Here is a 25742-nt window from a genome sequence, read left to right on the forward strand (position 1 = left end):
GCACTCAGTGACACTGAGGGAGAGGAGGGCCAGGCTTTACCTGACTCACCATATACCCAGACCGGCGTTTCTCTGAAAAGTCTTGTCCTGAAGTAAGGACAAAGGATAAGTCCGCAGAGATGGCTGCCAGTGTGAACTTTGTTTGGCAAGCTGCTACAGCTTGCACTGGCAATGCTGATCTTGGCCAAGCAGAAGACACTTAATAAACATCTCTGCATGTCTTGCTCAAACACCTGTGCCTGGTTTCTCTATTGACTGATGGGGCTTCACTGCTCACAGTAAAACTATCCTCTGAAGGCCACCTAGTGAAAATTAACGGAGTGCTTTATTGAAAACAGTGAAATTTTTGCTTGGAAAAATACTAGAGGGATTAGCAGAACCCTAATGCTCTAATAAAATAGTGTGGTGTTGTGGTGTTTTGTTTTGTTTTTTCCTGTTGTACGGTTTTGGTAGCACAAAAAGTTTCCTGTCTATATTTGCATTTTTCTGTTAGTTTTATATTTTTCTCTCCCTTTCAGTAAATTTTTTTTGAGGCAAAACCAGTTACACCCGGAGGCATCCATTATGTCATCTGCTCTGTGTCATCAGATCTCTTCATGGGCTGAAGTCATTGTGACCTTTGGGGATCTGAGCACCCAGATCACGTTACAAATTTACTGCTGAAATGGAGGAATTCGATTGTTGCTTGGTTAATGCAGCGCTAAGCACCACCACAAATCCTCTGGTGCCATCTTATGGCCGTTGTATTTGTTGCATTTAATAATGAGTTGCTTCTGAAGCGTTTGAAAATTCAAACTCCTTTCCTCCCAATTCCCTTCATACTAAACATTCACATACAGGTCAGAGGGGAAAACCAGGGACATAATTTACAAATGGATTACATGCAGAAAAACTGTCATTTAGTGGGAGTATTTATCATGATTGTCAAGCTCCCACGGGAGCCTGTCTCAGTTTAGGTCTATTTTATCTCTACACAAACTAAGGTGGAGTACTGTCTGAATAAATTCGCGAGCCTTCCTGTGGACTCACTTTCAGCAGTCAAACAACTACCTTCTGAAATACAGCCCAAGATAACAGAGAAATTCCAGGATGGAAAAGTATGTAGTCTGCATCCATCACTTTGTATGGCACTTCATGGCATCATCTCACGTCACCAGGGACTGCAGATACTGTCAGCAGCAGCAACTGCTTTGAAAGGAGCGCATTATGACACCTTTATGTCACTTCCCACCTTTTCTCAGCAGTATTTCGCAGATGCTCTGTCCACAGAATCCAAGCAGCCTTACAAATGTCCCTTATCTCAGGAAATCACTATGTCTGGAGGTGCCTCCCTCACCCAGCCTATCATTATCAGGCAATGAAAAATGGGCTTCACTTTTCTGTAGTCAGAACCAAAACCTTGACAGTTCTTGGCTCTTTTTCCATCCAGAAGAATTATCAGAGGCCATGGGGCTCTGTGGGTGAATAACTTGCTGCCAGTATTTGGAAGGGTGTTAGAAAGCAGCTGCTAGAGCAAGGTTTGTCTCAGCACAGAATCTGCATTCACACACCCATTTTGCCTGTGTCCAATGTAAACAACAAGGTGCCACTGCAGTGGTGTAAGAGTAGGATTGGCAGCGCATGAGTAGAAACCAGGGGCTGATAAGAAGGAGAAGGAGAGTTAGGTTATCACTGCTTCCAGATGGGATCTCAACCTACTCTGCATTTCTGTATTGGCTTTATCAGTGTCAACTTCTTTAAAGGGGCTTTTTAAAACTCTTAACCAGGGAGTAGTCACCCTGACACATCACTCCTCAGGAGAAGTGCCTCAGGCTTCTCAAAGTCATGGTTTTCTTCCTTTTTGCAAGAACAACACCTAATACCTTGGAATTAAAAGAACTATCAAGGTGATGGACACTCATGCCAGCTGAAGTTGGTGCAACCAGACACTTCCTTATGGATTTTTGATACATTTATACCAGTAAATTGTCTGCTTGGATTGATTACTGACTTCTGAATTGCAGTGAGAATTTGGTGAATGATCTCTGGTTGAAGAACAGCAAAACCTGAGTGCAAATTACAAACTGCAGAATTTTCCAGTTCAAAGAAAACCAGAAAAACACAGGCACAAATTACCTTTCCTTAAAAAAAAAAAATTCTTTACAGTGTCTTGGGTGGACTCTGTGAAGCTGGTGACACTGGACAGCCTCCTGTTGCTGATCTTCTCACAAATACTGGTCAAAGAGGTAAATATTGCTCTTTATTTGAAATAATGAAATTGCTTATTCCACAAAAATATTTTTTTCCATTTGAAACAGGTTCTTTAAGAAGTTTGTTCAATTTTAGCTTTTCTGCTTTCAGTTCTTCTGTTGCATTTCTTACCTGTCCTAGTTCTTTTTAGCAATTTGGTTGGAACTTTCCTCGTTTGCAGCCAGATATTTCTTAGAGTGTTTGTGAGTAGATCTCATGGAATCTTTCCTCTCCTTTTCCAGCCTGTCTAAATTGACCAATGCTTCTGGAGATTTTAATGCAGCACATCCATATCAAATAAGAACTCTGTCATCCTGACTAGTATTTGCCTATGCTGGTGTATACACAATAACCTGAGATTGCTTTGGAAGGTCTTGTTAAAGATTCGCTACTTGCCTTGCTTGCTCTGCCAATAATGACAGAGGCAAGGAAAGGGTAGAGAAAAACTTGGCTTGCATCCACAAAGATACAAAAGACATTCACACTTCTCATGCTAATCTTCATTGCTTTTATGTTGCAGGCTACGTTCCCCCATCCTGATGGATATCACTCTGCATTCCTTTGATCACCAATATCTGGGGTGCAGAGAGGAGATGATGGGAGAACTGGAGCAAGGAAACTATTTTCAAAAGGAAATAGCTGCTAACAAGGACGACTTGCATCTTTGGAAGAAGGCTCAGGAGGCTTTGCAAAAGAGCCCTGTAGGTCCCCTGAGGGAAATGCATGACAGCCCTGCCATAGTCCTTATGGCTTACACCATGAACTCCCGGCCACACTCGCAGCTGACCTGGGCTACAACTTGAGCAGGAATCTCTCCAGAGCACTATAGACACAAGTTCAGTTTTAAATATTTTCACTTCTACCTAACAACTGCTATCCAGATATTAAAGGAATGGCAGAGCAGCATGGGGGAACATAAATGCTACGAGGTGCACAGGAGTGTAAAGGACTTACACATCGAGGCCAAGGTAGGCAGCAGGGGGCGATTTGGCCATTTAACTTCTACCTCAGTAATGAAGCCTGGAAATTTGGGAATGAAACTTTGTTCACAGTGACCAATTGCCTGAGAGCAGCAAGGCTTTTCCTACCACACATCTGAGAAAGAAGTCTTCATTCCCCCTTATGAGATATTTCTTGTCAAAAGCTTCTTTCAGATCCAGTAGGCTGCATCTGCATTCGGTGGGGAACTGCAGCAAGTACCAGTGCCAGCTGGTAGAAGGTACCGCATACAGGCTCTTATGCAAGGGGGGCACAGTCTGGTCTCCACTGCCCCAAGCAGCCCTTACCAGCTGCACTTACACAGGGCCACACTCCAGGCAAAACTTGTACCTCGCCTGCTGTGTTTGCTATGAGAACCACAAGACCAAGCTTCTACCTGTTTGCTGTGAAACCTGGGACAACCCCAAAGCTCACTAAAAATGAATCAACAGCAGGTCTCAAGGTTCTTTGCAGCCCTGATTTATCCCATGTGCCATTGGAAGGATGCTGTAGGACTCATGCCTTTGGGCCCCCAGCATTCTTATTGCAAGAGTGGGTGAGATTTGTTTGAACCAATAATCTATGGTGATGTCTTGCAATGCTGATACACTTCAAGCCTCAGGACTATTCTAGGCTTTGGTCTACTACTACTCTGGCAAGCTACTGCTTCTACACTTATCTCTGGCGAGCTGAGAGAAGTGAAAACAAAGCTACTGTCACTCTCAGATTGTTTTCTACACCACAGAAATAAAGTCCGCGATTTCCTTTGAGCCTGTTTTATCCCTTTTGTGCAGTAAGTGCCCATACACGTATTAGTGCTTTTTCGTCTGCTGAAATTAGTGATCTGAGATTTCCCATACTTTACTCATTTTTTAAATTCTCAACTCTGCACATTACTCTGCGGAGTATTTGCGTAGTTTCGCGGCTGTGACGCTCCGTAACTTGCACGGTGTGTTTCTCAGTGCTCTTTGTGGCCGGAGCTCTCCCCGATTGTCTGTGGCGGCTCCGCAGCTCTCTCGGCGCTGTCCCCGCCGTTCTCCGGCCCGTGTCCAGCCTCTCCCCTCACACGATCCCCTTCCCGGCCCTGGGGCGCTCCCCGCGGCTCTCGGCCGCGCTCTGCCGCGATTCGGGATCGCGTCTCCCCATCTCGGGTTCTGACCGTGCGCTCAGCGCGGGTCTCGTTTCCCCACGGCTCAACAGCCGAGAGGCGGCTGTCGGTGCCTGTTCACCCCCCGGGCGGCGCCTTCCCGGGAGCTCTGCTTGTTTCTATGCTTCTTTCCCTGTTTATTTCTCTGATTGTTTGTGTGTTTGCTTCTGTTTCTCTGTTCGTTTCTCTGTCTGCTTCTATCCCCGCGCTCCGCCGGTCGGTTCCCGTCTTTGTGTATTTTACGCGGCCGCCTGTAGCCGGAGCCTGCCGCTGCTGTGTGTGCTCGGGGACAGCGCTCCCTCCCGGCCGGAGGAGCCGCTGGCCTGAGCCCCGCCCAGGTGGTGCCAGAAGCACTGGGGAACAGAACCGGCCAGCCCAGCAGAGCTGTTCCCTTTCCTCACCGAGCTGCTGGAAATGGGCGAGGGTAAGTGGTAGGGTAATGAGTAATGGAGCATTTTTCCAGTCCTGCTTACAAAACCCTTCTTTGGCTGCGGCTGGAAGGGCCCAGCAGCTGCTGGCTGCCCCTTTAGCTCTGCAGCCCTGCGAGGTTCCCTTTGCCCAGCCCAAAGCAAAGGAGGCTGTGCAGGTGCTGCCCCTTCAGAACGTGCTGCCTGCTTGGAGGCCGCTCAGCAGGGACAGAGGTGGCATGGCTGCCAGGGCAGGGAGGAACGCACAGCCCCCAGCAGGGTTTGGTTTTTAAATTCACATTTATTTCTGTATTGAAAGGAGTGGAAAGCTTCTTTAAAACCAGCAGTGCAGCTGCCGTTGCTGTTCCAAAAGCTGGGAGCAGGCATGGGGCTGCCGTGGGGGCTAGCAGCGGTGCTGGTGTTCCTGCCCCAGGCACAGCACTGACAGCAGGGACGAACGGGAACAGGAATAGTAAGGGGCAGGAACAGCAACAGACTCAGGAACAGGAGCAAGGGGCTCAGCCCTGGCCGTGCAGCTGCGGGGCTACACCTCAGAGCCCACTGGTGTCACCCTGGCCAGGTGTGCAGCCACAGCTCGAGCCTTCTGTCCCCTGAGCATGGCTCCCCCTGTACTAAAAGTCTCTATCTCTATGTTGGAATGCAGCACTGAGGGACAGACAAGCTGTGAACTGCATCTCATTTTTAACAATCCATTCTGTTCCCGCTTCAGGCAATTTACAGGTAATACCCACTTGTAGTACGGCCACAAGCCTCATGCTGCAGAAGCACAAAGAATGGCACGGTTCTAGAAAAAGGCATCTGAAATACACAATAACCTAAGGGTACATGAAGTTCTTGCTTACTGTATGAAAGTCTTCTCTGTTGCTTCACCATGATGTACAGCAGAGTCCATGTGACACAATTTGGAAAGCCAGCTGCAGCCTTGTGATGTAATCCATGACAGAGTCACAAATCCCAGCGGGTGCCTCATATAGTTTCTAGCTTCCTTTTCTTCAAGCTCTGACTTCTCCGTAAGGGGCTGCACCCTGCCACACAGGGAGAAAGTGAGAAATAAACATTTTCTTTCTGCCTCTAAATGTGTTCCTCAATTCTTTTTCTAACCCTTCCTTGATCGGACAGCAGGGTGGAGAAAAGCAGTTTTCCAAGACCACTGTCCCAGCATCTGCAGCCAGGTCCAAAAGAAAGGAATGTTTCTCCCCCTGAAGATTCCCCATCTCCCAAGAGCCCCAGTGAGTGTGGCAGCACGTACCTGGGGTGTGCTGGTGGGCACAGCTGGTGCTGGGGGCTGCAGCAGGGGGCTGCAGCTGTGCCAGCCTGGCAGCAGCATTGTGCTGGTAGCCCCTGTGGGGTGTCCTGCTGCGAGTGCTCATCTGGTGGCTACGGGGTGTCCCAGCTGCCTGCTGTGCAGCTGCTGAAGGCTCTGAGACTTTGGCACCCGTTACCTTTAGGTCTGTGCTCTCCAAGGAAATGTCCCAAAGTTCAGGATCATCTGGAAGGAATGAGCAGGGGATCCATGACACAGTACTGTATTGCAGGAGTGACAGCACATTCTTTTCCTACAGGCAGTGACCACTATAACATTTAAACTGTAAAGCATTTCTTAAGTCAGTGTGCAGTAGGGTCTTGCCCCTTGTGCTGTGGACTTAAGCAATGTGCAGGCACCCCGATGTGTGACCCAAATATCCATGTTTATACTGAGAAAAGACACACCCTAAATCCCCCCCCAAGTTCTATGTTGTGCAGTATCACCTCAGGAAAAGGGTTTATCAAACAGGTGTAATAACTCTACTGAAGAGCCTACGTGAAGCCCCCCACAGTGATGGACTCATCTCCCTGCCACTCAGGCAAAGTTTGTATTGTTAAGATCAGAATCACACTCACGCTTTCATTATTCCAGTTCTTCGGAGCTTTTACCCTCACACTGTGTTCTGAATTAACCTGCTTTAAAGGCCAATGATTTAACACTGTATTACTCAGCACTCTTTGGCTGACCTGCAAAGAACTCCTCTTCTATTGCCAGCTCCTGTTGCAATTCTGCTGGAGTACTGTGCTTCGTGGGAGGATCAGATATTGCTGCAAGGAGGCAACACAGGGAGAGATTAATGCCAGAAATACAGAAACACCATTTGGCTCCTTCTTAGCAGAGCATGAGGCTGGAATGCCAGCCAGCACTGTCAGCAGTACCCTCTTTTGTCCTACAGGTGGTTAAGGCTTGGAAGCACAATGTGGGAAGTAACATTCTGTACCTGATGACATCTGCTGAGAAACTGTGCTACTTTAAGGTGGGTTTTAGCCTGTCCATCTCCATGTTCCTGCTCCCACAGGGCCACAGGCTTCCCCGTGAGCCAAGGGACATGTATGCACAGGCAATATCAGTAGCACAGGCAATATCTTTGCCAAGTGCTGCATCCTCAGCTTGGATGCAGCAGGTTGGTGGTGCTGGCAACAGCTGCTTTAGGGTGGCTGGAAAGTTGCAAGTTTAATGATGCAGGTTGAGAGCTGACACTCCTGACTCTTTTGGAACAAAGAGATGGAATATATGATAATGCTCCTGCCTTTGGCCTCAAAGGTTGAGGTTGTGTTGATGGCACAGCACATGAAGCTGGCCAGGCTCCTGTACTGTGGGTAACCGGTGCCTGCCAGCAGTTCCCATGGAAAGTACCAGTTTTTAACAACATTTCTCACCCTGTTTGCTGCTGGGAGTCACTCCTGGGACCTGCTTCTGCTTCTCCATCTGCTCCCGGAACTGCTGCTGCAGCCGCTTCTGCCGCAGTTTTCTCTGGTAAGTGGCATCACACTCCATGGCCAGGGACTCTGTGCTCCTGAACTCCCCCAGAAACACAGAGTTAAACAGGACCCCAGCAATTGCATTTTGTGAAGAAAAAAAAATCATTAAGAAATAACAGGAAAGAAAATCCACTGAACTAGAGCTTTATGGTGTCTTTAGAATGGAACTGTCTACATGTTTTAAAAGGCCCAGTAACTCCTAATACAGCTTAAAAATGAAATTTATAACAGTAGTCTCACCTGGGAGCACTGGGCTGTTTCTGATCTGCTGTCACTACAGCAGCCTCTGTCTGGCCAGGCTTACAGCCAGCTGTCACCTCATAGTGCTGTCTCCCTGCTGTGTTCTGCCTTTCAACATAGCTGCTGTATCTGGCTTTCTCTATTTCAGGCTCATAGTCCTGTACTTTAGCTTTGACCAAGTCTAACTCAGGGGGTACCTGGTAAAGGAGAAAAAAGAAAAGGTTCAGAAATTTCCATCATCAAGTTAGTGAAATAAGCTCTGGTTAAAAACCTCTTTTGTTTGCCCTAAGTCGAACAGTAAGTTAGAAACCCAAACTGCTCCTTCAGTACCCAGTAATTCAGTCAGTTAATCACTGAATTGCTGTGACTTTGTGTGGGTTTAATTGTTCACTGCTGCAGGGCAGATGGTGTGCGATCTCCCCACACTGCTCTGCAAATGAGAACAGGTGTTGGTGATCAATGCAGGATTTTACAGCTTCCCACAGCCCCACAAGGCTGCTGCTGAGTGAGTTTGTTTTACCACTCCATTTTCCTGCTTGTGCTAAAGGGCAAGGCCAGCCTTTACTGAATTCTGAGGAAGGTACACCATTCCTGTTCATTAAAGATGGGATGTTTTTGCTCTGTCACCTTACCAGTTTGTGGCAGTGCCTCTAATAGATGATGACCCCTGGCAAACCAGAGACCTGGGCCATCTTTACCTGGCGAGGTGTCACTTTGGATCTGCTCCTACAGTGTTTGACACATCTGTCATGGAGCTCTAGGCCTCTAGCAGAGTTTGGCAAGTCCTACAGTGACTGCAGGCAGCTTTGCTATGAAAGTCCATGGATCAGCACCTGCAGAAGGCTTTCCTTTTCCCTCCTTCCACAAGGCAGCTCACTGCCTAGAAGCCTCCTGCCCCAGGTGGTGCACAGCAGGAAGCATGGTGGTTCCTGAGGGGCCACTTCAGTCCCACTGCACTTTGTGTGTGAGAGCTGTTTGTTAGCAAGGCTGTTGGTGTCAGGAAGCAGCAGTGCTAAGCTCTGAGTGCAGGAGAGGGGCAGGGGGCTGTGCGGCCCTGCTTTCCCAGCCCCTGTACTGCACCTGCCGGGGAAGCTTGTTGACGGCCCGCAGGTACTCCTTGTCCAGGATGCAGTTCCCAAGAGCATTGCCAAAGCACCTGAGAGACAAAGAGGGCTCGCTGTGACTGAAAGCCTGAATTCCCACACACCTTCTGAAAATGCACAAGCGCTCATCTTCCCTTACTTGAGTGCTCTCTTCAGTCCATCTGTTACCGCCTCCTTTCTTGCCTTTTCTAAGGACAAGGCTTTAGACTTCAGGCCTTCACTGACTCCATATCCCACATCTTCATGGTATGACCCGTCCTGCAGTACAATTTCAAATAAAAGGGGATTTTATACATGCAGTATATTTTATACAGGTGGTATGCTTTCCCAAGCCCTGTTCCTTGCTTTTGGCTGTTTGTTCCACAGCAAGGTCAATGCTTAGGACACCAGCAGGTTCCCTAATGCAGAGCAGTACCCGAGGACTGTGCACTGACCCATGCAAGGACTTCCATTCACAGCTTCAGGCAATTGCTCAGCTACAGTCAGAGCCAGCAAAAAAACCCATTTACCTTAAGCTGAACTTTCACAAAAGCACAGACACCCACGTAGAACCTGCCATTGTTGAGGTCAACAAAGTCTGGAAGGAGATATTTTAAGTGTTAATTTATATAAAAACAATAGTGGAAAAGAAATAATTGTCTATGAAAGTAGTTTCTTTCCTATGATCTAGTAGAGGTCTGAAGTTTGCAAATAATTTGCACAAGGTTTTATCATGGACAGAATGCCTGAATTTCTAAGGAATGACTAGTTATGGTATTATCTGAAAAACGTAGAAGTTTGAAGGATGTCAGTCCTTTCTTGACTGAAAAGGGGGAAAGAAAACCATGGTGCAGAATAGATGGAAAGCAATGAAGTAAGTTGTTCTATTTCTAGAATCTACCAGCCTGAGTTAAGAAAAGATTTCTGAAGGTGGGGGAGAAGGAAGAAGGTAATTTAGGCTGCTGCTTTGACCTACTTCAACACCCAGTCTTCAGCATAAGCATAGCAGATCTGCAAACAAGGACAACACTCCTCTGGCAGGTTATATTTCAGCCATCAACAGGGAAGAGGCTGAAGCTTTAAATCACCTGAACACCATGTTACAGCTGAAAAGTTTCCCCCAAATTTTCTGTTGTAAAAAGCTCAGTACTGGGTATTAGCTAGAAGAGAAATCTGCAGCAAAAGATGGATCCCTAAAGATGAGGGGAATATTAACTGAGAATATGAACTGGTTAGAGTATAAAAATTACAGGTGAGTATGAAAGTTGGCTCAGGACTGCTGGGTGTTAAGTAGTTTAATTGTAATTACTCTTGACTGGGTGTACCCATAGAGATCCGAGACTTGATTAGAATACCTCAAGAATAATCATAAGCACACTCAGAATAATGACTATGACAGACCTAAAATGAAAACAAAAGCTCCATTATTTAATTTCCCTCATTTTTAGTAACTGTTAAGACACTTGGAAGTTGCTTATGCTTCTGCCCAGGTGCTCTGAAGTGATGAAATTGTAGCAGCTGAGGGCACTTGGTCTGTTCAGCCTGGAGGAGGCTGAGGGGAGACCTCACTGCAGTTACAGCTTCCCTGAGAGGGGAAGAGGGGGCAGGCACTGATCTCCTCTCTGTGGTGATGGTGCCAGGAGCCGAGGGAATGGCCTGAAGCTGTGCCAGGGCAGGTTTAGGTCGGGTATCAGGGAAAGGTTTTTTCCCCAGAGGGTGGCTGGGCACTGGAACAGCTCCCCAGGGCAGCGGGCACAGCACCAGCCTGCCAGAGCTCCAGGAGTGTTTGGACAAGGCTCTGGGGCACAAGGGGTGACTCTGGGGGTGTCCTCGGCAGGGCCAGGAGCTGCACTCCATGATCCCTAGGGGGCCCTTCCAACTCAGAACATTCTGGGATTCTGTGATAGAAACCCTGGCCCTAATCTGAGAGAATTTTCCTTCACAGTGAAACAACAGGGAGCAAAGACTTCTTTGCCCCCAAGAGATCCTTACCAACATTCTGCTGAGTGACTGAATGAGCCCAGCCATTGAAGCCAAACATTTCATTGGCCAGATTGATGACCTTGTGACCCTCAATGTAGCAGACCTGAAAAGAAGAGCACATACACATATATATAAAAATACACGGCCTTGTGCCCACATCTCTGCACACTTTATTTTTTAGAGATTACACATATCATCTTACACTGAGAAAACCCAGCCAAGTTCAAGGTTCAGATAATGTCAATAAAAGGCTGATGGTGCAGTTTCAGATGCACTCTCTTCCAGCAAATGTAGTGGGGATTAATATAACAACAAATATGACTTAATCAACAGAAGGCAGAGCAGGCACTAAAGCTGGTAAATGCAGCCACTGTTATATAATGTTTCATATAGTCCAGTTCTGGGGAAAACCAGGGAAAACATCTCAGTGTTGCACAAGCAGATAAATATTCCTTTGTAAAGGACCGAGCACTGAAAAATGAAGGTTCTTTTTAAGTGTTAAAGGAAAACCTGTAGCTCAATAAAAAGCCAAAACTTATGCCATGCTCACTTTGCATTCATATCTGCATATTAAACTACTAGAGTGAAATTAACTTCAAACAAATGAGGACTATTTTAACAACTGAAACCCCAGTTTTCCTGGGAAAAATGGAGTTGAAGCATGACGTTTGTTCCTACCTTCTGTCCTCCTCCTGCCTGCCGGCTGCTGATGTAGTCGGGGCCCAGCCTCTGGCGCAGGGCATGTTGGATGGCGCGGTGCTCGCCCGCCGAGTACTGGTACTGGGCACAGACAACGCAGACACAGCTCTCACCCCTGCCTCAGCCTCCCCTCACCTCCCCACAGCCCTGCTCCATTCCCACTCCTTCCAGACACCTCTCACCCCTGCCTCAGCCTCCCCTCACCTCCCCACAGCCCGGCTCCATTCCCACTTCTTCCCACAGCTGCAGCATCCGTTTTTTGGAACTGGGATGTAGCAGGCAAGGAAACACCTCAGGGTACACACATGCATTAGACAGTTCTTTCTTCCTCTTACTGTTGATGGATGCAGGCATTAATTACTGAGCTGCAGCAATCATTTTTCATTAATAATCCTAGCCGTAAACACATACATAAGTTTCTATTTTACTGCTCCAAACCAAAACATAGTATCTCTGCAACCAACAAGAAAAGTGTATTTAAAGAGTCCAACAAAACTGAAGATTAACCAGGTCAGGGAGGACAGCATGTCACCAAGTCAGGTCACCAGGTCAGGGAGGAGAACAGCTCAGGAAAGCAGGCAGAATAGGAATTTCTTGAGTTATCAAATTTCTTTGGATAACTCCAACATCACTGGTATCATTGGAGAACACCAGCATCATGAGAAGCCCAAAGTGTTGTAAGTTTAGGTTTGTCTCAGTAGAAATCCAATTTACAAAATGAAATGAAGCCTATATGTATGGTTAAGGATTTAAGAACTAAAAAGCTCAGCCTGAAGTGGGACAGAATAGAGGTTTCACCACTTAAATAATAATTATTGTGTATGCATGTACTGGCTGCCCTGACAACTCAGCAGAACACAGAATCTCCTAGAGTGTGTGTGTGTGCATGCCATATAAATTCCAACTCCTGCCAAACCATTCTGATTTGTATTTAGTTCTATTTAAACTTAAGAGTAAAACTTTAATATTTTTCTGACTGTAGAATGCAAGCCTGTAACCAAAAAGCACAAGGAAAAAGGGAGAATGCACAAGCCTGTGCCACATTCAGGAACTCTGTAGAAATGCCTATCATGGAGAAGAGAATTCACCAGTAAAAGCTCTGTTCAGTCCAGATACGGTTTTCTTTTTTTCAAATTATTTTACAACTTTTAAAAATTATTTTTTAATAGTTGAAAGCAGTTGGCTTTTCTGAACCTGTACTGAGAATATGTGTAAGCATGACTCAGGACACCTGGGAATAAGAGAGAATAAAATGAGACCCACTTTTAAGGTTTAAAAGATTAAAAAACCTTTTGAGAAGAATGCAGAGTAATTTATTATAATTTGAGGCATGCCAAGACTTTTGCCGAGAGAAGTGAAGTACAAGAGGGTGTAGCACGATTCCAGCCTTACTGTAGCCAAGTTGAAAAGGAATCAACATGCAGAGCAGATTTCCAGGAGTGTGAGCATGCAGCCTTCATTTCCCTGTTGGGCAGAAGGAACTGACCTGTCCAAAGGAAGCCACAGAGTCCCCAGTGTTGGAACTGCTGCTGTAGCTCCCACCATCTTTCCTCTGGCTCTCAGGCATGCCTGGAGATCACAGAAAATATAATGAATGAAGAGAACAGAACTGACACTCCACATGAAGACATGGCAAAAATCTTATTCGAAATATCTCACTGGTAAAAAATTATAAATGTGGGCTTTTTCCTTTTAGGTAAATGTGAAGGCACTGTACCATGCCAGGGAAGGAAAAAGAAAAGCATTCCCTCTTTCAGATTCTTCAGCACTGTCTTCCTGGACCACCTTCAATATCCATCAATACCTTGATAAAAAGTAGGGACAACTTCCTAAAACTTTACTCAGCTCTACCATGACCTGTCAGTTTTATTTTAGATTGCTGTTTTGACTGTAATCACCCTGCCTGGTGCTGCGTGGTGCCACATAAACCGTGCAGAGCTGAGAACCACAAAACCTGTCAGAACTGTAAGAAGTGGTACCAATAATTCAGTAGATGGCACCCTTTTCCAAGCCAGTATCCAACACTTCCCAGCACTGCACAGCCACTCTCCCTGCTCTGGAGCAGTGGCCTTGGGGAGACTGTGGACCCAGCTGTGCCCAGGGGCTGCAGCAGTACTCCCAAATAACCCACAGAGATAATCTTTTATTGTATTTGCACCAATGCTGAGCACAACTGATAGCCTAGCATTCAGACTTTTGTACGCAATACAAATAAATACAAAGCAAAATCAGACATACAAGAGAGCTGGAGATGTCAAAACAGTTTGAGACAGCCTAAAATCCTCAGCAGACAGCATAATTTGCCAGTCAGTCAGCACCTGGTGAGTACTCTGCTTTGCTAATGCATTTCAGGTGTAGCACTTTTTAAACTAAGTTGTTTTTCCAGTCTCTAAACGAGAAATCCAAAGTTTACTGGGGGTTTGGCGAACAATTTTCAGAAAAAGGAAAATTGTTTGTTTCCTTGGCAAGTGTGAGCACTGGCAATTATGCCAAGTGTAGCTAAAATTCTCCTTAATTTTAGTTGGCTAGGATTATTCCTCTTTGGTCCCAAACTTGTGTAATTGCACAGTGTTCATGCACTTGAATCCATTTCAATCAGAAGTTAGTAGCAGTTTGTAAATACATTTGGCTTTGGAAAAGAGCAAATAGAAAGCAACATAACCAGGAGAAACACCTGTGATTTAAGCGGGCTATTTCCTCTGCTCAGCAAAGAGTTCATTGCATGGGGAGGGAGACAATTAGAGAGACATAAATAGTGTGTGTGGCCGAGGGAATTGAAATTTGAACAATACTGTTGCCTCCACTCACACCCCCAAGCTGCCTCAGTCATATCTTAATCACTGTGAGCCCTCAGGAAGAAACAATGACTGAAATGTCACTTGCCTACAAACACTATGACCAATTTATGCAAAGTAGGTGGGTGGCATTTTGATGCAAAATTGCATAATACTGGTCTTAGTTAAAGTCCTTCAAGCTTCTAAATGGTGTGCACCATCAGCAGTCTAAATTTAGTTGTCAGTGGTTTGTACTCAAATTGTGTATGAATCCAGTTTGAGTGAAGGAGACACAGGTTGCCAGCTAAGTTCCAGGCTTTACCTGCAGGAGCAGGTTCACTGTGAGCCTTGTTCAAAGCAAACCCTCCATCAATGTGGGGCTCTGCAGCACAGCCAAGCCCTGTGTCTCAAAGCAATTGTCTGAGCATTTCTGAGTGACAGAACTTCCATACTAAAAATTATTAGAGTAGGAGCTGGGAAGATAGAGAAGTTAATTCTGCAAATGGAGCTATAAATCTATCCTGGTACCAGAGCCAGGGAAGGCAAGGTGCTTCCATTCCTCACTGGAATATTGTTTCCTGACTGCCCTGCCCTCTCCCCACAATGTTTTAACTCACATGAAACATTAATGCTGAAGTAGATAATAAGCTATTGAACTGGAGTGCCCAAGAGGCTCATACACCCTCTGGGGCAGGACTGTGGTAGGAGGCTGCCTGACTCAAGAACCAGTGTTAAAAAATGCCCTATTTTTAAACCAGAAAGACTAAAAGTTAAAGTTCAAATACGCATTTGAATATGCAGGATGATACAAGCAGTTTATCAGTTTAAAAGCACCTAGGAATTATAATTTCCTATCTCTGTGGCAATGGGACCATTATTTATTATCTACAGGGAATTCTGTTGAGTTTAGCTGGTAATGTTCTCAGGAAGTTTTCCTGTCACTGACAAAGAGTCCACACAAGATAGAGGCACAGCACTGTGCCCCAAAACACTGCCTGGACACACTAGAACAGGGATAGAAACTAAACAGCTTTTACTACTACCATATTTTCATCTTGTCTTTCAAAATTTGAACGCATTAGATACATAATCCGAAAAAAAAATCTCTGTTTTGGGAAATTGGATACAAAATATTAATTTTCAACAGTACTCTACAAGTAGGCATTTATTTGCATGGTGGTGAGAAAAATGTGTGCGTACACAAATTCCTGTGCAGGAAATAACCCAATCTTTCAGAACAGATAATCCAGAATTTATTCTGTTCAAGTATTTCTACCACGGTGAGGCTATGGCAACAACACCTTCCCCTGCCTGCCATGACTGTGTGGACATAGCTTCTAATTTTCTAACATCCTCACACACCTTTCTATCCCACTGTCCATTACCCCCCACAAATTTTTTTGTGCTCCTAAATCAAGTTTTTTCCTATCAGTTCCACTCTGCCTTGACAAACTCAGGTTTTGAACCATGCCCTGTGCTCTGATCCTGTGCTAGGAGTGCCAGTTCCCAGTTCTCCTCACAGGGAGGTGGAAGCAGGCAGTTGTGCATCACTCCAGAATAGTTTACATGCCATGCATTGTGCAAGCACCACATCTTGGGCAGTGCTCACCTAGAACACGGCAGTTCCAAGGATCTGGGCACAGCATCCCACAGGCTGTGACAGGACTTCAGCGCAGACTGTGAACAGCCAGAGGGCTTTTCATTCACTCTCACCCTCTCTCTATCTGGTAAGCTTCCTTCACAGTGAGGCTTTGCTCTGCTGAGTGAGAACCTTCAGCATTCTTCCAATAAATGCAATTCCACTGAGCCCAGCAAGAGCAAACACTTACACAGGCAGCAACAAGTGATTTAGTCAGCACTACAGATAATGCCACATACTTAACCCAAGGTTTGTATTACTTTAAGAAAACATCCAAAAAACTTTACAAGTTTTACATTTCTGTGGAGTTCTCTTTCCTCTGGGAACCCCAAACTATTTTATAAGTTGATTTACCTGTTATGCACAGGTAAACACAGAGCTGAGGTACCTCTTTCAAGTGTAATGCGGCAGATGTTCCTAATAAGACAGGCCTGTGCTGTTCCACAGTGTAAAAGGAGTGGAAAAGAGATGATGCAATTGCTTGTGAAAAAGCTGCACACAATAGAACTCCCACTTTTGATTTCTGATATCACCAGGTAAACAACTCTGAGAAAAGGGAGGTGATGTTCTGTCAACTTCAACAGAAGGAAAAGATACTCACTGGTGGGTTCAACACGGAAATGCAGGGCAGCTCAGGAGACTGGCTGGCTGCTGCACACTCCAGCTGGCCTCTGCTGCTGACAGTACTTGTTCATGCCCCTCACTCATTCATTCACTTGCAGCACCAAGAGACAAAAAGTTATAACAGCATGTTTGAACTCCCTGCAGTAGGTTAAGCGTATTTGCTTTCGAGGCTTAAAGCAGCACTCCAACAATTCCTGCTCAGTTCCAGCACGTGTCAGGTGGACACCTCCATGCAGTCCCACTTATTCCACTGGAATGTGGCTCTGAAAACACAGCTGAACTCTTTGATGTATCAGGCACTGCTAGGTTTACTCTTGGCATGTCTAGGATCAAGATCCTCTCCACACTGAACAGAAAACACTAATTCTGGTTCCACTTTTTTAACATTGCAACGAACACAGGGTAAAGCTCTGTCTTCCTTGCCTTTATACAGCTCTGGAAAGAGTAACAGTGCATTTGTGCTTCTATTTAAGAATTTTTGGATACATCTAACATCTGAAACAAAGCCTACGTTTTTGGAACTCAGGAGGAGAAACTCACCTCCCTGCTCATGGTGCTGTTCCCTGTCATGGCAGGCTGTATGTACACAGTTGCCACAAGTTCACTGGATGTCAGCGCTGCTGCAAGTTGTTTAGGGGGCTGCTTTACCAATAATTACACATCCAGCCAAAACTGCTTCATTTAGCACATATGTTCTTGTGTTTTGGCCTGCATATCTTTCAAATTTTGCTGGTTATGCTGCCAAACATTTCCTTTAATAGCAGTGGTGTGTGTCAATTACCCCTTTGCTATGTAATTTTGTTTGTTGTTTTCAAGCCTATTGCCCATTGTGATTTTTGCCTTACAAAGGGTCCAAAAAGTTTCATTAGTTCAAAATGCACCAACAGCATCCCAGGAAACAGGTCATTCTAAAAAATTCTAAATTTGAAATACATTTGCTTTCCAAGAATATAAATCCTGTTTAATTTCTCACATTACTTAATTCCTTTGCATTAAATCACAATCTGTATAAAAATATTTCATTAAAAGGATTGACTGGTACTCCTGCACAGATAATCCTTTTGATATTATAAAAAAAAAATAATTCCTTATAACAATAAACAGTGACCAAGGGGTAGAACTGAAAGAAAAGAGAAACAACTCTGACATACGAGTTTTTTTCCAGGTACAAAACAGTAACACCTCACAGTCACAAAACCAAAAGTGAACAATCTGCTCTTCAAGGAGTGTCACATCCATGCAGAAAGAGTAAAAGAGAAGAACTCCTTCTGGAGACCAGACCGGAATATTATTCAAATATCATAAATTATTTACGTAGGCACTTCTTTCTAAAAGCCTGTCAGATTGATTTATCACCACATCATTTATGTACAAGTCACTTCAATCCTTGCAAGGCAAAGACAGCAGGGTTTTTAACCCCAGAGTAATGGTTTGGGACTGGCAGGGAAAAGCAGCCTGTCCAGTTGTGAGCAGAAAGCCTGCAGATCTCCCAAATGCAATTACCAGGCCAGAAATTAATCCAGCCTGGAAAGGAAAGCATGTGAACTCTGGGAGCACCGTGGGAGATCTGTCACACTGTGCAGCATAAACCCCACGGTGATCACAGGCACAGCTGACACTTCTGGCAGCAAGACCCTATTAAGATGACACACTAATTAAGCTGGGATGAAAATCTAAAGCTCTTAGGCTCTGTTTTGCTCCAGGTTGACACTTGCTTATCATTAAATGGAAAACCATTTACACTTGAAATTGGCAGGATACTCGAGGCGTGGGCAAGTCTGTATCTATTTCCACCCTTCTGCCTTCTTCGGCAGCAATGCAAGTATAAATGATCTCTTTTTTTGTGGGATACCTTAGGCTTGACAGGAGGGCTTAGATATTATAGTATGCACTTACATGCATTATATGATTCTACAGAAATTAATTTAAAACGTTCCCGCTGCTTCTATAATTGAAAGGGAAGTTCAGGTTAATGAGACCTCAGTGGGCATCAGCCTACCAGAGGTCTGAATTATAATAAAAATGTAATTATAATATAATATAAAAATGTAAGGTTATTAATACACAAAATATACTCTACAGGTAATATATATTATGATGAAATAATATAACATAATTATAATATAAGCTGTATTCATTTCAAGAAGATACGAATTCAAACAGTGATAATTTACATGTCAGTAAGTGTCATTCCTTGTACGGTCTGACAGACCGAACCCATTTTCCATAATCTCTCACTTCAGTGTCCCCTGGGAGTAAGAGCTAAGGAACAGTGCTGCTGGTGGCTCTTTACACCCTGAAATCATAGGAAATCCAACTTGGAAGGATTCCTGATGGGTCAGTTGCTGTCTGCCCGAAACTCCCTCAGGGAACAGCAACCCCGCACGCGCCCCTGGCCCGCCGGGCTGGGCCGCTCAGCAGCCGCCCGCAGGGGAGGTCCTGGACCTGTGCCCGGCTTCAGCGCCCGCTTCGGCACCGGACTCTGCCCGCTGTCCCTCAGCCCTGACCGCCATACCTGCGCCCTGACGCCGCCCGTTCGCAGTTCCCGCCCGGAGCGGCCGCTACGGCGCCGGAGAGCGGCCAAACTTCACCGGAGACGCGCGCGGGCGGTGACGCACTCCGGGGCGGGGCGGGCCGGGCCGAGGGAAGCCCCGCGCGGCGAGCGCGCGCGCCAGGGGCGGGGCGTGGCGGCGGCTGGGGCGGGGCTTGTGCGTGTCTCGCGCCGGGGGCGCGGGAGGGAGCGGCGGAGGAGAAGCGGCGTGAGCGGAGCGGAGCCGAGGGAACCGGAGCCCAGCCCAGCCCAGTGCAGCCCGGCACGGTACGCCGGGCGCAGCCGCCGCTGCTCGTGCCGTCCCCTCCCCGCGGGCTGACAGGCAGGTGAGGGGCCGCGCTCGGGTTAACGCGCCTTGCCGTCCGCTGGGGGGAGCCCGGGGCGGGGCGGGGCCTGCGGGCGCCGGTAGCTGCGGGAGCAGCCGCCGCTCTGGGCAGGGGCTGCGGCGGCCGGGCAGGGGCCGCAGGCGGCGGGGCTGTGGCCGCGGAGCCGCCGCGCAGGTGGGTCCGGGCCGGCGGGCGGCCGGCGCCGGGGCTGCGCGGGCTGTGGCCGGGCGGAGGGAAGGGGCGGCCGGGGGGGGTCGGGGCCTCTCCCCGCCGGGCCCCTCGGGCTGTCACCGCCCGGGGCGGGGCGGCCCCGGTCCGGCCCCGGGGAGCGCGGCGGGGCGGCCGCATCGCCCCGCGGGCCCGTGTCCTGCCGGGCGCTGCTGGCGGCCGGGCGGGGTTTGGTGGTGCCTCGCACGGGCGGTCATTCCTGCTCTGCCCATTCGCCTTCCCGGCCGTGTTTTTACCGCCCCTCCTCATTCAGCCTGTCCTTGCGAAGCGCACGCTTTTGTTATCTCCGCCACCTCATCCGAGGTAGTGGTGAGCGGTGTCTTTCTGCCCAGACCTTGTGGCGGTGCTGGATTTTTTTCTGTTTTCTCTGTGAGCGCTGCGTGGTCAGTTTCTTGTATTTTACTGCATTTACTACAAACGAGTGTCAGCTGACACGGTGCTTTGTTTCTGAGTCTGCTGCTATCCTGAAGCCTGTGTCAGGAATTGCTGCCCTTCCACATCTGTCTCGTTTGTAGTGTGAGCTCTGAAGGTTAGTTAGGAAGCACACGATTTATTTAACCTGGAATGTTGTATGCGCTCTGGAAGTTTCGTGTTAATGTTCGTGCTGGTACGGTGTGAAATGGTTTAAAGGGAAGCCCTAGTGGAAATGGGAGAGACTGGGAGATGCAAAGATATAAAGAAACACCTATAGAGGTGCTGGTGGTGGTGGGAAGCAGTACAGAAGTCGAGAGAATGAGAGCAAGTGGATAAAACCAGAATTGTTCTGAAGAACAATGTGTATTTTACGTTTTGGGGGCCACGCTCAAGTGTGCGGGGTGGTGGTAGCTGGATAGCGTGTTACCTCACATCCAACAGGCTGTAACCGCAGAAAGTTGGCTGGTCTGGCTGAGGGCTTGTGATTCTCCAACAATGGCCAGCTGGGCAGGGATGTCTGCTGCAGTAACCTCCACCAGCTGCCTGCCCTCCTTTGCTCCCTGAGATTATTGCGTTGTAGCCGTAGGTGGCTGCACACACACCTCCTCCTCCTGAGCTCCGGCCTGGCACGTTACCGGAGTTGGTGTTGGAAGCTGCAGCAGCTCGGATGTGTGCCCCAATTCAGGGGCACTTATGAGTCAGCACCCTTAGAGCCACTCCAAATAGGATGAGAAGAGACAAATCACCACCTTGCCCGTGCTGCTGTCACTAGAGTTGGTAGTAAAATAGGGGAATTTTTTTTAGCAATGAAAGCAGTGATTATTTAGTTAACAGCTGTACTGAATGTAGTTCACTTCTGGGATCACAGTTCAGAACTTTATCACGGAACAGCAGTTCCCAAAATAGTCAAGTCTATGTCTACTACTATATCATCCTGAAATTTGGAATTGTCTGAATCCATCAAGCTGCAAGAGGGGCTGCAGCTAGTAAAAGGTTGGAATCTGCTGAATGAAATGTGAATTTATCATAATCTTCGATATAATTTGAACTTCTTCCACCACTTCTGGGAAACCAATTTAACTGTAATTAAATCACTGCTGGGATGTTAGCAGAAGCCTAAACTCAAGAAAACCTGCTCTCTAGGCTATATTAAAACATCATGTTTTTCATCATTTTTAGCATTCTTTTTGATCCTATCATGATCTTTTTTTGAGATTCTGTTCATGTAACTTTTCATCTGTGGTAAGTGGCTAATGGCCTGATTAGTAAAAGAGGCAGGTTTGGTGTTTATATGGCCTGTTCCCTTTTACTGAATGGCAAATTTCAGTGATGAGAGAAACCCTGGCTGTTTTTCGAGGGAACTTCAGTATTTAGTGGGATCTTGGCTTTTTTCTTTCATTTTTTTCCTTTCTTTGAATCTGTCACTTTCTCAGTTCCTGGCAGCAGTTGTGTGCTGCTGTATGAATAGGAATATTTCACCATTCTATCTTAACCAGTGTGTGAGTTCCTTGCTGCTGTTCCTTACTTTGTGAAGCAGGATACTCTCCCATTGTTGTGCCCCACCCCCTCACCCCTCCCTCTTTTCAAGCCTGAAAACCTCTTTTGGGTGAGAGTTTTGTTACAGCCCTTACCTGGTTGAGCTACTGGAGAATTGTGTTATATTTGGAGTGTCTGGCTTGTTTTAGCTGAGTATGATTTGATCAGAGATGTAAGCGTGGAGGGATGCATGTGGCTTTTTAAATAATAGAACTAAACCCAGTGTGGGTTCTTGACCCTTGCTGGCCACCCTGCTGCAAAGAGGGGGAGGTGAGGAGGGTTCTCTGCATTGCTGGGGCCAGGGGTTTAACTCTGGCATGCAGTGGGCTGCTGTGGAGCAGGAGATCCTAGAAAATCCAGTGCTGACTGAGCAGTAGTGATGTTTCCTAGCACGTGGGTTATGTCAATATCGTTAGCCCAGCGTTGTTGTCAGGGGGAGGTAATGATGGAATTTCTGTACATTTCTGGAGCATGCTTTGCCTTGCACTGTGATGTTGCCCACGGTGACTTCAGGCTGGCTGGCTGCATGGCTTCTAGGCTGACTAATGCTTCTAGGCACTGCTGGGCTCCTGGAACACCTTCAGTGCTTTTAACATTTTGTTTCTGCTGTTAGAAACTTGGTTGCATTACACATGTGGGAAAGAGAGAAACAGCCATGGATGCAAATACATAGTATTTACTGACTTTAAAATGAGCCTGTTAACTCTTTAGCCATACAGTGACGGAAAATTAACAGCCACAGGTCTTCAATCTTCTAGGCAATTAGAAGAGTCAGAGTTAGTTTAATCAGTTTATCCCTAGGAAGTGATATGTGATATAAGTGATATGTTGAAGTTCTGATACCTGTGGTTGTCGGGACAGCCACGACTCTGAGTGCTCCAATAACAGACCAGAAGGCTTCAAGCATCAGCACCTTGTTATCTAGAAATCTCTCATACCCTTTCTATGTAGCCTCCCATTGGCAGCTCCACACAGCTCTGGCTCTTTCTCTCTTTCTTTTCTCTTCCTTCTGCAGTTCCAGCTCGCTCCTCCCTGTCCCCAGCACGGCCACCTCACCTTGTCTGTCCCTTGTATGACATCTTACCTTTTGTGTCCCTCTCACTCCTGTCCCTTCCTCCTCCCAGCAGGACCGGCAGACTCCACCTGACTCTGTCCCAGCTCACTCACTCTTTATCCCACCCAGAGCTGGGAGGGCAAGGCTGTTCCCACTCTGGGATAATTACCAGAGCTGCAATAGATCAAGGGCAAGATTGCCCTCAGCACCATCTTCATCTGTCTCCCCACAGATACCTGTTGCTTTTTGTGTTTTGCCTTTAAAGAGGGCACATGATGATTTTTCTTCAGACCTGCTTTAAATTTAGACACTTAAAATGACGTTCCAGTTGTTGCACAAAAGAAATCCTGGTGCACCTAGTCAGACTCTCTACATGTGAGTAAATAAAGATTTAGCTGAAATAGATGTATTTATAATAATAATAAGCCTTTTTTTTTTTTTTTTTTTTTTTTTTTTTTTTTTTTTTTTGTTGGGAAGGAGATACAAAGGAAAAGAACTGCAATGGTGACAGCAGACCCTTTCTGCTGCTATCAAGACTTCAGGGTGTTATAAGAAACAAAACTTGAAGCCAGTTCAAATTGCATTTGCAAAGAAAGGGCTGTAGAGCAGAACAGAGCATGTGCTGTGTTGTGTCTTCCTTGTTGAGTAGATCCAATGAAAGGAATTGTGTACTTGTGGGAAAGAAACTAACTAGGAAACTGATGAATTAATATTTCTGGCTCTCACTTCCAGACTTGCAGGTGGCGTTTGCTGGCTGGGATACCTTGTAGGAATGGGAGACAGAAGTGTCTAAAAAGGACATGGAATTAGGATGTTTCCTTGTTCTCTGATGATACACTTAAAAGCGTATGGGTGCCATTTCTGCTACCTTTCATATGTAAAAAGTGTTTAACAGGAATGTCACTTTCTGTTTAGAAATAAAGTGCTTCTTTGACAAATGAATGTTGTTTTTTTCCTCCAAAACTGTTAGGGCCAGGGTTGATGACCTGCCTTTTACAAAACAGTTTTTTAATATGTCAAAATCACCTGAAGAATGTTGGGGATTTCTGGGATGCTTCTCTTCGAAGATTTCTCTGTCTGTGTGTATGGGGGAGAATGTATCAGTTCCCATTTTGTCTTTGGTGAGACAGAGCAAAGGCTCTGTTACAGTCAGTCAATGTGGCAGATGTGCAAGTAGGTGAACTTAATTTAAAAAATACAAAACAAACACCACTACCACCATCCCCCCGGCTTTTAAAAAGGATTGGATATAAACAGATGGCAGTGCTTCAGCATTTATTCATGTGCTCTTTAGGAATGAGAATCAATCCCAATATGAACGGTTACTTTCTTGTCTTATTTCTGTCTTAATTTCATTCATCCTTTTTGCTTTCTTGCTGTCAATACTACAAAGACGTTTTGATGAACAACCCTGAATTCATGAGTTCAATGCCTTGTGTCCAGTGCAGTGTCCAAAATAAACTTTCTTCTGCCCTTTTTGTGTGTAATAGTCATTCATTTAAGGTGAAAAGTAATGAGCCTTCTTACCTTCCAAAGCTAGTCAAACCTAAAAATCTATAAAACAGCCCTAAGGGACAGAGGCTTCACACTTTCTATATAAAGTAATGTAGCAGCCATAGGTTTTGTAACTGGGATGTAGGCTAGGAAGTAACAGAAATTCGTTTTTTCTCTTGATTAGCACACCTCTAAGTTGCTGTGAATCTTGTCAGTTCTCTCATTATCCCCACTGTGTGGATTCCTGACAGGGTTTTATTGGAATGGAAGCTTTTATTTTTTTGGAATTCCATCCTACCTGCCCTCCCCTCTGTTCTCTAGTCTGCAGTCTCTGTCCTACTGTGTAATCTAGACTTACTTGCCATTAACTATTCGCCTGTGAATTATGTAAATGGGAACAATTGCTACCTCTGTTAATGAAGTCTAATGTGTCTGCTACAGTCCTTTATCAGATTAAGATGCCTCTTGTGAAGGCTGACTTTGCTTTTTATTATGAAACTGCCACTCAAAGCTTTCCTTGTGTACACAGGAGTCAGTGTGATGCCGAGGTTCTGTCTCTTAGAAGCTGAATCTGTACTTTCCAGTTTGCTGAGAGGCTCTGGAGGGTCCCTGGGCTGTGAGATGCTCTTGCTGCCTGGTCTGTGATCTACTCCTATCAGACAGTGATGATATTAAGGAATTGTCTCCATAGATGTTGTAGTTTGTCAGCTGGTGTCAGTCCTGAACTGAAATTGCAGCAAAGAAATTCACAGGACTTGCTGAGGGCTGCAGGAGTTACTCTGAAATTCTTTTTGTTTTAAAAAATGTAGGCTGGGTTTTCCCTGTGTTTCTGCAGCATGTTTGTGTGTATTTGGTTGCTTGCTTACCTACAAGTAGCTAATGTGCTATTACTGTTTGTCTTGGAGTAGTGGGAGACATGAAAGGCATTATTAATTTATGTGACAGAGACATCTTCTAGAGGATAGCAGAACTTTGCTTTTAAATGAATCTTCTGTTTTCTGTCAGCTGCAGGCAAGAACACCTGCCCCCTGAGCCATTGGTTCACAAAAGACAATAGGTGTAGGGGCTGAGTGTGACAGCGCTGCTAAACGCATCTCATTTTACTGGATTCTTTATACTGAAGTTTGAAGTTCAGGTGATCCCTCCAGAATTTCTTACATCTCTACTATGCCCCAATAAAGCTTTTATTGAAAACCACTAGATCTTCTGACAAGACTGGCGTTCCTGTTCCTGCCCTCTCTCATGCCATAATTCCCTTACAAGGGAATCTCCATGAAGGTCTGATGGCTTTTTACGGTTGTTTCAGTATGCCAGGTCCTGATCTTGGCATGTTTTGAGGGAGGCTGGCTTCTCCATTGCTGTTCACTGCCTAGGACTAGGTTGTTGTAATGAAACAGGTGGATTTTAGTTGCTACAGGTTGTACTCAGTACATTTAAATGTCTGCTGCCAGATTATAAACATTTTCCACAGTTAATGGTGTCTGTCTCTCTTTTTGGACTGTCACCTGGGAGCTGAGAGGACATTTTTC

The 25742-nt window shown here is 46.0% G+C and overlaps 2 protein-coding genes across 2 annotated transcripts; one reads left to right on the forward strand and one right to left on the reverse strand.

Annotated features, from left to right (window-relative positions):
- The first annotated feature begins 119 nt into the window (after positions 1-119).
- On the forward strand, positions 120-3645 carry ART4 (ADP-ribosyltransferase 4 (inactive) (Dombrock blood group)). Its single transcript, XM_066320231.1, is given in 6 exon segments — positions 120-168; positions 2035-2229; positions 2755-3237; positions 3240-3294; positions 3296-3388; positions 3390-3645. Coding segments are annotated over 6 exon segments (1131 nt in total).
- A 520-nt stretch (positions 3646-4165) lies between these two features.
- RAD52 (RAD52 homolog, DNA repair protein) lies at positions 4166-13232 on the reverse strand. The gene is made up of 11 exons (XM_066320232.1): positions 13060-13232; positions 11553-11654; positions 10884-10977; positions 9422-9489; positions 9052-9170; positions 8890-8965; positions 7810-8006; positions 7468-7604; positions 6775-6855; positions 6032-6271; positions 4166-4428 (listed from the first exon to the last, which is right to left on the reverse strand). The coding sequence occupies exons 1-11, from the start codon at positions 13138-13140 to the stop codon at positions 4166-4168; spliced, it is 1458 nt and encodes a 485-aa protein (XP_066176329.1). The 5' UTR covers positions 13141-13232.
- Between the last annotated feature and the right edge of the window lie 12510 nt (positions 13233-25742).

This window comes from Sylvia atricapilla, chromosome 5, assembly GCF_009819655.1.
Source record: "Sylvia atricapilla isolate bSylAtr1 chromosome 5, bSylAtr1.pri, whole genome shotgun sequence".
Taxonomy (NCBI): Eukaryota; Metazoa; Chordata; class Aves; order Passeriformes; family Sylviidae; genus Sylvia; species Sylvia atricapilla.

Coding starts and splice junctions, on each gene's coding strand:
- RAD52 (XM_066320232.1), bottom strand. CDS start 13,140: ATGCCTGAGAGCCAGAGGAAAGATGGTGGGAGCTACAGCAGCAGTTCC. Junction 11,655..13,059: donor CTGTGGCTTCCTTTGGACAG/GTCAGTTCCTTC, acceptor GTCTGTGCCCAG/TACCAGTACTCGGCGGGCGA. Junction 10,978..11,552: donor AGGCAGGAGGAGGACAGAAG/GTAGGAACAAAC, acceptor TCTTCTTTTCAG/GTCTGCTACATTGAGGGTCA.